Source organism: Haliotis cracherodii, unplaced genomic scaffold (assembly GCF_022045235.1).
Source record: "Haliotis cracherodii isolate W230 unplaced genomic scaffold, xgHalCrac1.p SCAF_26, whole genome shotgun sequence".
Lineage (NCBI taxonomy): Eukaryota > Metazoa > Mollusca > Gastropoda > Lepetellida > Haliotidae > Haliotis > Haliotis cracherodii.
Genome location: NW_027266282.1, coordinates 1,281,574 through 1,295,511, shown reverse-complemented (window position 1 = coordinate 1,295,511; position 13,938 = coordinate 1,281,574). Strand labels below are relative to the sequence as shown.

General features: G+C 43.4%; 1 protein-coding gene across 1 annotated transcript in view; it reads left to right on the top strand.

The window, feature by feature from the left end:
- Positions 1-5,762, top strand: part of LOC139472978 (nuclear hormone receptor FTZ-F1 beta-like) — a 28,515-nt gene extending 22,753 nt beyond the window's left edge. Inside the window, exon 6 of the mRNA XM_071255471.1 lies at positions 5,045-5,762. Coding sequence (XP_071111572.1) covers positions 5,045-5,301 — 257 coding nt within the window. The 3' untranslated portion in view covers positions 5,302-5,762. The remainder of the gene's footprint in view (positions 1-5,044) is intronic.
- Positions 5,763-13,938: the final 8,176 nt, after the last annotated feature.

The window sequence follows — 13,938 nt, the reverse complement described above, 5'->3', positions numbered from 1 at the left end:
GTACTTCATCGCAGTGCATGGTGGTAACATGAAAAGTGGATCCCGAAAAAGCCTAATTCCTCACAGTGGGTACTGGTAACATAAACTGTGGCACCCAAACCAGCCATCTTCCTCACAGTGGGTAGCGGTAACATGAACGGGGACATCCAAACCAGCCTACTTCATTGCAGTGCATGCCAGTAACATGAACAGGGGCACCAGAACCAGCCAACTTCCTTGCAGTGCATGCCAGTAACATAAACCGTGGCACCCGAACCAGCCTTCTTCCTCATAGTGGGTAATGGTAACATAAACCGTGGCACCCGAACCAGCCTTCTTCCTCACAGTGGGTAATGGTAACATGAACCGTGGCACCCGAACCAGCCCTCTTCCTCATAGTGGATAATTGTAACATAAACTGTGGCTCCCCGAACCAGCCTTCTTCCTCATAGTGGGTAAGGGTAACATAAGCCGTGGCACCCGAACCAGCCTTCTTCCTCATAGTGGGTAGCGGTAACATAAACCATGGCACCCGAATCAGCCTTCTTCCTCATAGTGGGTAGGGGTAACATAAGCCGTGGCACCCGAACCAGCCTACTTCTTCATAGTGGGTAGCGGTAACATAAGCCGTGGCACCCGAACCAGCCTTCTTCCTCATAGTGGGTAGGGGTAACATAAACCATGGCACCCGAATCAGCCTTCTTCTTCATAGTGGGTAGCGGTAACATAAACCGTGGCACCCGAACCAGCCTACTTCCTCGCAGTGGGTAATGGTAACATAAACCGTGGCATCCGAACCAGCCTTCTTCCTCATAGTGGATAATGGTAACACGAACAGGGGCACCCGAACCAGCCTCCTTCATAGTGGGTAGCAGTTACATGAACAGGGGCATCCGAACCCGCTTACTTCCTCACAGTGGGTAATGGTAACATAAACCGTGGCATCCGAACCAGCCTTCTTCATAGTGGGTAGCGATAACATGAACAGGGGCATCCGAACCAGCCTTCTTCCTCACAGTGGGTAATGGTAACATAAACCGTGGCACCGGAACCAGCCTTCTTCCTCACAGTGGGTAATGGTAACATGAACCATGGCATCCGAACCAGCCTTCTTCCTCATAGTGGGTAGGGGTAACATAAACCGTGGCACCGGAACCAGCCTTCTTCCTCATAGTGGGTAATGGTAACATAAACCGTGGCACCGGAACCAGCCTTCTTCCTCATTGTGGGTAGGGGTAACATAAACTGTGGCCCCCCGAACCAGCCTTCTTCATCATAGTGGGTAAGGGTAACATAAACCGTGGCACCGGAACCAGCCTTCTTCCTCATAGTGGGTAGCGGTAACATAAACCATGGCACCCGAACCAGCCTTCTTCCTCATAGTGGGTAATGGTAACATAAGCCGTGGCACCCGAACCAGCCTCCTTCATAGTGGGTAGCGTGAACAGGGGCATCCAAACCAGCCTACTTACTCGGAGTGCATCCAGGTAACATGAACAGGGGCACCAGAACCAGCCTACTTCCTCACACTGTATGCGGGTAACATGAATAGTGTCACCCGAACCAGCCTACTTCCTTCGCAGCGCATGCTGGTAACTTGAACAGGGGCCAACGAACCAGCCTACTTCCTCGCAGTGCATGCTGGTAACATGAACAGTGGCACCCGAACCAGCCTACTTCCTCGCAGTGCATGCTGGTTACATGAACAGGGGCACCTGAACCAGCCTACTTCCTTGCACTGCATGCCGGTAACATAAACAAGTTCTGAATTGCTTGTGTGTATGTTCCTCCAAAAGTGTCATGGACAGGGTTGTCGCATTCACTCACTGATTTCATGCAGAAACTTCAGGACTGCTCTGAGCAGCATGAATTTGAACATGTCCTAGTTACTGGGGATTTCATCTGAGTGAAAAACTGTAACTTGAAGATTTCTTTTATGTGCAGAAAATGACTCAACTCATTCACTCTCCAACTCACTGTCATGGAGCTACACTGGACTTGTTGTTTACTGATCATGCCAGTGCTGTAGCAGACCCCAGTCTTCTACTCAGATCATCAGATCATTGGTGCTGTACTTCTCAGTACACCTCATGGTGACCCCTGCTCTCAATGATCTCTAAGTAAAGTAAGAACTACCTTACTTCTCTGATTATTGTTTGAGTAATAACACAACTCATTACAAATACAGTTACGTATTCTGTCATAAACTGCAGATGGCAAAACAACACCAGTACTTACTTTTTTAGTGCTGCCATTAGGCCATTTACAAAAAGTGCCTTGCACTCAACAGGACATGTCATATTGGCGGGGGGTAATTTTTATGAATTCAAAATCTTTGTTACGTAATTGCGATAAATCCTGTATTTTGGCTGTTCATAGTCAGTTGTCTTCCCAACGTCATATACTTGAGAAAGGTGAGAAAACCTTGCTTCTTTGCTGTTCCAGCACAGTAGTTTGTAGTTGTCACACTGAATTTAATTATTTTTAGCGGTATCTATTATACTCATCATTATCAAGGTACTGTCAGACATGCCAGATTAATGCCAGTGAGAGTGCATCATACTTACTTCGTGGCTGCAAGTCAACATAGCTTCTCCTGGAAGAGGCTCTTGATTGCGGCAGTAACCAAAGTTTCCTGTACCACTTTCTCCTTCTGACTTCGTTCAAACATCCTACGGTCCTACACTTTTTTGGGGTTACCTCAATCTTTTGCATCCAACCCACATGAAATGGCTTTGCACAGCAACTGCCTCTCTTCGCCATCATGGAAGTGTTCTTTAGCACAGTTTTAGCCTCCCATTATTTCACTTATATCCAGGGTTTGCACTGATGTCCAGGTCCTATCGTCCTGACAACAGCTCACCAACTGCGATCACAGTCGTTTATCCTTGTTCCAGCTCTCGTCCTACGTTCATGTATATATATGGAATAAATCTTAAAACTTATCTTGTGTGTTTAGTGATGTTTGATTATTCGCGTTTCCCAGGCCAAGGTCCAGATTGGAGGATGGATTTGCTCGTTTATAGAGAGTTAACATCTAAGTCGCCCCAAGGTTTGAAGATCTGGAGATCCCCATGACGGAGAGATGTCTGACAACCAAAATTCCTTAAATAACTTACATCATTGCCATAAATCCTGTATTTTCAGTGTCATCCCATAATAAAACCTCTAGATTTTCAACAGAAGTCGTCTTCATTGCCAGGTGTCCTCTAACCAGTTAAGCATGGAGAGACAGTTTGCCTCATTGCTTATGTGTATACAAGGTGGGAAAATGTCACTACTCTCTGCTTGGATCAACAGTGAAATTTTCTTTCAGAGTCTAGCCCACATAGTTGTGTTATCATGCTGTAGTTTCATAACATTAGTTAACATATTGTAGCTACGTAGTACTTATCTGGTTGATTAGTTGGAATAATCACATGAGTAATAGTTAGTGAATGTATTGTGGGAGCATGGACACTCCCTCGCCACAGATTAGTCAACAATGCTTTGGATTGCATTCTAAAGATGCAAGAAGATCTCTGTCTGCCCAAGTGTGGATGTTGTGCCAAAAGCTGATAACAGAGGCAACCCGACCTTGCACAAGTCCGTAGTCATATATCAGAGCCCATCAGGAAGTCTGTTCTGTCTCAGATTACAACCTTGGCATGAGCGAGTTAACATTTTACCATACATCAGCAATATTTCAGCCACATCATTACTAAACCTTGGCAGAAAAGTGAGCCTTTTGATAATTTTTTTCCCTAAGGTGGGGCACATCTTAGGGTTAAGGCTGGACTCACATTAGGGGAGGATCTTGGGGTAAAAACTGTCATAGCCGGATGTGACATCGACTGGGAGTGACGTCATGGAAATAAAAGTGACGTCAAGGGACCAGAAGTGACGTCACAACACCAGGAGTAAAATGCCAGTATTACAGTATTTTCAGAGGAAGTATCATGTATTAGGCATTTTCCTAACGTTTTTTATGTGCTTTGCTGTCAACTATCTGGGATTACTAAATGTCAGTATCTGATGAATTGTGGCTATAATGTAATATAGATAAGGTATTCAAAGGAACTATCAAACAATAGTAATTCTAAGAAGGCACCTCTATTTCATCATGAGTTATCCCACCCACCTCTCCAAATGATCTTGGTTAATGTTAGTTATTGGAAAGTGACACTGGGACAAAGATAGACAGTTTGCCTAACAACAGGTTAGAGGATAGTTGACAGTGAAGAGGACTTCTGTTGAAAATCTGTGATGTGATAGAGGTTTTCTTAGAATTATAAACAATGACAACTAATGTTTGATTTTGGAAGACATGGTGTATCTCAGGCCGCAGCACAAGCATATCCAGAAGCTTTTCCCAGCCAAGAGGCCAAAGGGAGGACAGGACATGGGGTTTTGTGTCACTTTCCACACAGACATTGAAGAGTACACCTCCATGGACGCCAGACGGGTACCACAAAGTGGTCACAATAGACCACTAGCTGGGGTTCAGGGATGCCGCTAGACCAGCATGATCTCTATGCGGCAGGCGAATCACTTGGCTTCCTCAACCACCCAAGCTTATCAGGAGCATGAATGCAGCTCACCTTATCTGAATGGTGTGCTGAAATATTTTGCTTATTTATGTGGTTAGCCATAGGATGATTGGCTGAATTTGAATAACCCCCCTCTTATTGAAACACACGATTTAAACAGCCCGATCATTGTGGAAGCTAATATTTATAGGAGAGTACAATGCCGCTTCCCTCAGTATATTTGCTGAGACCAAAGAGTTTGTGTTATATATAGACATGGTAGAACTGAGATAAACATACTGTGTATCAAATGTTGAGTTAGGTTACCTGTGGATTTAACCACGCTAAATTAACATTAATAACAAAATATGTTTATTACATAATTATTATTAAAACCACTGAATCAAACATCAGACTTTAGATCACAAAGTTTCTTTGTTTACCGAACATCATGCAAAATTCTACAAGGAGCGATAAGTAGCTCTTACTAACACAACTAACATGTAGAATATCACATCTAATCTATACAAATTGCTAATTTTTAACTCTTGTTGCAGATGTTAAAGGATTGAAGGATCCAGGGAAAATAATGGAGCATCAGGAGAAGCTGCTAGATGCCCTTTTGACCTATACAACTGGACATTTCCAAATGTTGCATAACAAGTTTGGAGAAATGCTGCTTCGCCTACCAGAACTCTCACGCATTAGTTTCATTGGCAAGGAGCAGCTGCTGAGTCGACTCCCATCAAACATGACTTCATGTGGACTACTAGTAGAGCTGCTGAAGGGAGAGAATGCAGCAAAAGATATTTAAACTTTTTATTTTTTGGATATTTTTTTTAACATATTAATGGGGACCACATGCAATGTTTCACAGGGATTAAAAAATGACTATGACAAGACTCTTTGGCTGTAAAAAACCTCTTGACCATCATAACCTTTTAAGGTTCTATTGAAATCTCATCTGAATGCACTAGGACAAATACTTGGCATGCATTGATCGCAGCAATAGTATCATCAGAAAATCACCCTCATTCATTGAAGTGTTGATGAATTTATTTTTGCACCTATGTTAAATGTTTTATCCTCTTTTAAAACAAGATTCAAAACTATTGCCATTATGTTAATTTCAAGAACAGCACACCATTTTAATTATCTGCTTTGTCTGCGATCTCATTTTCAACAATTTATCAAAATGCTGTATATTTATGGAATCAATGTTGAAGATAATGGATGTTTACATGGACATTAAAAATAATAGTTTCAATAAAACATTCTCACATTAATCTTATCATCTTTTTTTTATCTCTCCATGACATGGTCAAGTGAGCATGTGTTGTATTTTAGAGCTTGGGACTCTTCTCCCCAGAACAACAGGCAATAACGTCAGTTTGACACTTACACATCAACTCACCCTCTCTGATTTGCTGTGCAGTGTTGCGTTGCTTGGGCATGCCAGAAACCTGTGATCGTGGGTTTGAATCCCAGTTCAACTTGGTTGATGCAGGTCATCGTATCCCAATCGCGTGGATCGCTGCTCATGATATCAATCACTTGATTGTTAGGTTCAGACAAAAGTATTTACAGATGCAGTCATATGGCTGGAATATTGCTTAGTGCTGTGTTAAACAACAAATAGACAAACATCAGGATTTCTTCAGGATAACCATATGTTACACTATTCATATATGATTGAACCCAGGGTAGCCTAGTGGTTAAAGTGTTCGCCCATCACGACAAATACCCCGGTTCGATTCCCCACATGGGTACAATGTGTGAAGCCAATTTCTTGTGTCCCCCGCAGTGATGTTGCTGGAATATTGCTTAAAGCAGTGTAAAGCCACACTCTCTCACTAATTTTGGGAAGCTTTATTTTTGTCTTCAAATATTTTAGATAGTGTTTCTATACTCAACAACAAAAGTTCCTGTGACACCAATATTTTTATGTATTTTTCAAACAAGTAATGTTTGGTTTTCAATTTTGTAGTACATGTATGGAATCAAGTCACAAAAACGCAACTGCTACAGAAAAGCATGCATTCCATGCAAAAGTTGACTTTAATGCACGCCCCGTGCATTTCACTACCTAAGAATGGGTATAAAAACGTGCGTTAACGGGATTCCATGTGCATTGTTTAGCATCGTGCTGACAACCACTCAGACAAACAACAAACTTACGCAATTATTCAACATTGCGAAATGTCACGCCTGTCCGAAAATGAGCGTCTGCGAGCCATTGGTATGCTTGAAGCACGATGGAGTCAACGTGATGTTGCAAGACAATTTAACGTCCACAGAAACACCATTTGGTGTTTATGGCAACGTTGGCAACAGACGAATGCAGTCAGAGACCATCCTCGGATCGACAAGACAACTGGATTCGAACAACACACATACGAAATCGATTCCAGCCAGCAACAGTGACTGCAAGAAGCATCCCTGGCCTTCGACAAATATCTTCACAAACCGTACGTCGCCGCCTCTGATATGCAGGGATTGTCGCCATAAGACCCGCCAGACGTCCCATTTTGACAGGAAACCACCGTCAAGCACGTCTACTGTGGCGCAGACAGGGTCTACGCTGGACGGCCATGCAGTGGGGACAAGTTCTATTCACTGACGAGTCTCGTTTTCACCTCAGCCACAGCGATGGACGGATTCGAGTGTTCCGACGTCGAGGTGAACGTTGCGTCAATCATTGTGTCATGGAAGAAGATCGGTTCGGGGGCGGCAGCGTTATGGTATTGGGTGGGATTACAGCAAGACAGAGGACCCGTTTGATAGTAGTAGAGGGAAATCTCATTGGACAGCGTTACCGCGACGAGATCATCGGCCCTGTTGTTCTACCGTTTTTGCGTCGTCATGGCCCAGGCATTACCTTTCAACATGACAACGCCCGGCCTGATATTGCTCGACTTGTTCAGGACTCTCTTCAACAAAACAGCGTGAATATCATCCCCTGGCCGGCCCGCTCCCCTGATCTCTCACCTATCGAGCAAAGGTGGGATGAGATGGATCGGAGCCTTCGACGTCAACTAGGAACTTATAAACATGCTCCAACATGGACAGATATCCCACAGGACTTTGTGCGACGCCTGGTCCATTCCATGAGACGAAGATGTGTTGCTTGCATCGCAACCAGAGGTGGACACACACGCTATTGATTTGTAAATTGACATTTTGGCATATTCATGTTTTTTATGAAATCACGCATTTTCTGGAGTCAGGTATGGCAAATTAAACCATTTTGAACACTTACAGGAGTCTTTGATCTGTTGCAAACCGAATTTGTTTCAGATTTGGTAAAAATCATAACTTTGCATTAAATCTTATTCAATGTCACAGGAACTTTTGTTGTTCAGTATATATATACTCTTCAAAAAAGATACTTGACACTGACTTTCAAAATGTAATATAATGCGATTGTTACAAAATGGGACACAGAAACCATAACTGAAACACTGTTTGAAGATCAATGTACACAATGTTCAAAACATTAATCGTGTCACCTAAACAGACACACGTACACGATACAGTTAATGTCACAGGGTTACAGAAAATGTCAGTATCGGTTTTGCCCACCACGTGCATGAATCACCGCTTGACACCGACGACCCATAGATGCAATCAAGTTGTCAATAACACGATGTTGGATGTGCTGCCATTCATGCTGAAGTGCATCAAGAAGGGCCGGAAGTGTTTGGGGCGGTGGATTCCTTCTGCGAACGCGTAGATCCAACTCGTCCCACAGATGCTCAATCGGGGACAAATCTGGTGACCAGGCTGGCCAAGGTAATGTCTGGATGTTGTTGTGCTGTAAGAAGTCCTGACAAACACGTGCAATATGCGGTCGAGCGTTGCCCTGCTGGAACTGTCCGCCATGAACGTTGACGTGAGGAAGAACGTAAGGCTGTAGGATCAAGTCTCTGTAACGCACACATGTCAGTGCACCTGCCACATGCACGAGAGGCGTCCTACCACCGTGATGAATTCTGGCCCATACCATGACACTCCTGCCGCCAAATGGGACAACCTGCTGCACACAGTTGGGGGCGTAACGTTCACCTCGACGCCCATCAGCACGTGTGAGTAGGAAACGGGACTCGTCAGTAAACAGTACATTTCTCCACATTGCACGTGCCCATCTAACCCTCTGTTGGCACCAAAGCAGACGGTCCGCCAGATGACGTGGGGTCAATACATGACGTCGAACAGGTCTTCGTGCAAAAAGTCCAGCCTCCCTCAGTCTGTTGCGTACCGTTTGATCGGATATTCTGCGTACCCCAGGGATCTGTGTGGTTGTAGACGTGGCTGTGGTTGTAGACGTGGCTGTGGTAGTGCGGTCTCGGAGGTATCGCAGCCGGATGTATCGATTTTGTGCTTGGGTTGTCACCCTTGGTCTTCCTGACTTTGGTCTGTCGTCAACTCTGTTAGTGTTGTTGTATCGGGCCACAGCGCGGAGATTTTATGTCTGGAAATTGCCAAAGTGCCTGGCCACTTCTTGCTGAGTTGCTCCAGCTTGTAATCTCCCAATGGCGTTGTTCCGTCTTGGCATTGTGTCACCGCCTCTACTGCCGTTATAAGGACTGTATGAACAGCCGTTGATGTGGATTTTTATATCCATTCAGCAGGGGGGCCTGCATGCCTAAATGCAGGATCCTGTGCTGCACGTTTTTTTACAGGCGGTTGCGTTTGGATGAAGCTGTAAAATTGATCCCCAAACGCTATGTTTATGTGCTTTGCATGCGTTTTAGCGAATTATAGACACATCATCTTTCTGTTTGACTTATTTGGTTCTCATTTAATGTAATTATTTTAGATATTTGGCAAAAAGTGGTTTTACATCTAAGTCAAGTTTCTTTTTTTGAAGAGTATATTATAAATATAATATAATATGCACAAAGAAAAAAGTCTCTACCCTTGCCAGCAATGAGCCCAGATTTACCCCAATTGGAAGCAGTATTGCATCAGGAGTGGTTGTTGTTGACCCATCAACAGATCCGACGTTTGACTGGAGGCATGAGACGTGGGGTGGAATGCGTCATCCGGGCACGTGGCGGTTATACCCGCTACTGATCTGTTTCACGTGTCATGTCAAGTAGAGACTTTAAGGAACATTTTCACATGAAACATCAAACGTAACTCGTTCACTTAATCCTGCAGCACTATACTCTTTTGAGGTATTGTTTAAGGTCAAAAACAGTACCCGTGTTACCATGTTTTTGTCAGTAAATTTCAATCACAACTCACCGATATCTTCTTTATTTGTTGTCAAATGTTTGTTCTATCCGATGACATTGGTATCGCCCAACTCCTGTGGTCAGTCATCCCATTCCATGATTTTTGCCATTTGTCATGGTTCAGAAATAAGGGTGTGCTTAACTTTTTTCTTTGTGTATATAATTCCTTTGAATACCCAACCTCTATTGCATGCTAGCCATAAATCCATATTTTGACTGTCATCACACTCTAAAATCAAATTCATTTTCAACAGACGTCATCTTCACTGCAAACTATCTATATAGATAATTTTCAGGTTATCTCTTATCTCAAGGCAATGTTATTACGCATGCATGAGGTGGGAAAATGTCACTTCATTCCTGTGGGCTGAAATAGACATTTAAAACATTTTTATTACCCTTTGGCATTCTTTTGGTTTTTGTTATCACACTGTAACTTTGTAAATTTTATGTCAAGACACATACAGAAACAGCAAAGAGCAGTATTGAAAATCAGAATTTTTTAATGTAAGGTTCAACAATATTTTTGGAGATGGACTCGCTCTCTCCATGTCCTCCGGCGTATGCACAGGTGCAGTTCAAACCATTGAGAACCCTCACCCTACATGCCTTGCCTGCAGTAAATTGATGTGCACTCCTGGGTGGAGATGTTTGTTTTGCACCTCACTCTCAAAAGAGGAGTTTCAAAAAATCCATGTCAAAGTCGACGAGAAAGAGAAGATCGTCTGGGTGATCTTCTAAGGAGATTAATAAGGGTAGAGCGTCACTCGCTGGGGTCACGACCACCGTCAGGCACGGGGGCAGCAAGATAGCGATGCAGAGTGAGAGCATTTGTGTGAACAAGTAGCTATTCTCATCCCATATGCCCAAGGAGAAAAAGGAGCAGGTGTCGCTCGCTTGGGTAAATCCCAACGACAAAGACAAGTGTCTGGACTTGAAAAGTTTTTTTAAGGTGGTGTCCGCTGGGGTTGGCAACAAGCCCAATGAGTCCCAACCGATCCTTCTTGACCCCTTTTACTTAGATCAATTCTTCAAATCGATGCTTTTGACCATTACCACGTCTATGACATCTATATTTGACCAACGGTTTGCTAATATGACAAATGATGTATAGGAGCTTAAAAAGGTTGTCTCGCAAAAAGATAATATGAGGTCTCATTCCCACGATATGGATTATGATTGCTCATCTTCTCATAGGCCTGATAGATCCATAATTTAATCACCCACAGAAGACAGGGACAACAGTCCACATGAAAAAAGAAATGTCATCAGAATGGAGGCTGAAGTCTGTACCTTACCCTCTGCTCATGTGTCTCGGGACAAGGCTCCGGTTCCAGGGAGTTCTCTAGGTCCAATCAACAAGTTCCATAGGCCTATTGACTTGATTGTTTAAGGCAAGCTGTGAGATCCAGTGCTGTTGATATACCTAGGAAAAGTGTACCTTCAGCTACGATTATACAAGACGGACAATCCAATGGAGATGTCTCGAACGACTTATCATCATATTATCAGGCACAGTTATTCGTAACGAAGCATGTGCCAGTCGAGCCTTAAGCCAGCATATAGGAGCAGAACACCCCCATGTGATCATGGCTTACCCCTACACAGACAGGCAGGCTGCAGGTAATCATCTACTTATACACTCATTACGATATATACTGAACCGCAAAAGAAAAGTCACCCCAAGTAACATTGCATGAAAAGTTGTCATTTAAATATCTGGGTAATTTTTGTCAAAGTTTCTAAAAATTAACATTTCAGCATCTCCTACCTCCCATTCACAATGAATACTTGGGCTTACCTGTCGCCTCCGATCGACTGGACCAGGTGAAATTCCTTCCCAATTACTTCTCACAGAGTGGCATCATCTCCTGTCACAAGAAGGCAATCAGATTTCTGATCCTCTGGGGCCAAGGCTTCTAAACGACCAGCCGAATTGCCCGGAGATCAGTGGGTACCACCTAAACCGAGGCATGTGAAGGTAGGAGAGGACTCTTTTCATTCCACTGCATGGAGAGGTAAATCAACATGTCCCAACTCTACCTACAGCAGGGATGAAGGTAAACCTGTCTCCAGCAGTGGTGTCCACTGTAGCTGACTTTGAACAAGTACCACATGCTCAACCAAGCCCTGTCAAACTAGTTTTGTTTATGGATCTCGATAACAGAATACCAGACTTCAACCTTACACCAACTCCGTGACCAGTGGGAGGTCGTCTCATGCATTATGCCAACAGTTGGAGATGGCTAAATGGACTCTACTCATCAACGGAGAAATTCACACATATGAGGAATCAGACACCACCATAGGATTCTATTCCCCAATTTTTCGGGCATGCACATGCTTACGCTTTTCGTGACCCTTCCAAGATGAAGTTTGTGCCCTTTGGCAGGGTATAACGCTTGTCAAAACCCTACCCTATTCCAGACAAAACCCATATTAAGTTAAAATTTAAACACTTTGAATCATCAATCTGGTTATCCTCAAAATCTAATGCAGCGAGCATCACAACTATATTGACCAAGAGCGTACGTTTCGGCCCTCGGATGGTAGCTCAGGGTGATGACGGAAGACACAAAACTCAGGGGTGACATTTAAGGCGACAAGACCTCCTCCGTCACTTGCACTACGTCAGGAAGCCGGGCGTAGACTGGTCGTTGGAGAGGGTGGCCTTGGCCGGTGCCACGACTTGACGTACAATCTTTCCGCTTCTGTCAATGATCTTGGTCCGTCAGTCAGGTTTTGAAGATAGAATGATGACGTAACGCTGGGACAGCACTGGGTATTAAGAGTCCTGCCAGGAAGGACCTTATGATTAGAGGGGATTAGAGGGGATACCCTGAATGTTTACTGTATACAAAGTGATCGTGACTCAGATGATTGAAAGGGCATAAGATTAAATATACAGGCGAGTACAAGTAAACAAGTGAATATCGTAAACTCGTTGATAAAAGTGGCAAAAAACCTCGGCAAGCCTCGGAATTTTTCCACTTTTATCAACTCGTGTTGATATATTTGATATCAAAAGACACGAGGGTGAGATTTTATTAATCATCCAACTTCATTCTTCCAACTTTTTCAATCTGTAGACAGTAATTAGCTGTGTCTTCAGTGGAAAAAGAACTGCTAACAGCTTCAGTAGCAGAGCCATTAGTGATGTCATTTGATTGTGACGTCATGGTAACCAGTGACGTCACAATGGTCTGCAAAGCATTGTGATGTAATTTCATTGCAGCGGTATCTACAGTGTAGATATTGCTTGATCTAATCCAAGCGATATCTCCTGTGGGAGCCAGTTTTGGATGATAAATAGAGAATCTCACCCGAGTGTCTTTTGATATCAAATATATCAACACGAGCTGATAAAAGTGGAAAAAATCCGAGGCTTGCCGAGCGAAAGCGAGTCAGATACCACAACTCTTCACGAGTTTCATAGAATTGGTTTTACACGTGAACGAGTTTAGTATTTTATTTATTACTTGCCATTTATAACGTTTTTAGAATTATACTGTTGAGTGTGAATAGGCTGACACCTGCACGATCCATGGCATAATCCAATTGAGTTTAACACAGTAATACTTCAAACACGTCAAAAGTTGAAATGTATGAATTTAATACCATACAACGACCCACCTTTAGAATTCAGGCGTCCGTTCCACAAAATTATCGTAGCGTTAAGGTTAGCGCAACTCACATACTTTAACTTAGACCAACGACTGTTGTTGCGCTACAGTACGATCGCCTTGTGGAACGGGGCCTTGCCCCTCAAAGTTAAAATCACGTCACAATACCCGATGACGTAATTTGTGCAATTTTGTTGCAAGATCCTTCGGCGAAACAATGCAGGTGACGTCAAGCCTAGCAACAAGGTTGCTGGGGTCATCGAGTGTGCATAAGCTCCTTTCAGTGATCTATCATCTCCACACGCAATTTCGTTGAGGATGTTGAGAACTTTCAATATTTGTTCTAGAAACGCGTTTTGGTATTACACAATGTGTAATACAGCTGTATGTTTATTAAACAGATGATCTCTTCACGGGCAAGTAATAAAACAACATTGTCTCCATCGGTCAGACAAGTAACATTAAATAGTTGAGCAGAGGTGCCGTCTCGTACACACAAAATACATGTGAGTGGAGATTCCAGCTCATACACACACAACATTGGACGTTTCCACAGAGTGTCACATCCTGCTCGCGGTCAAACACATA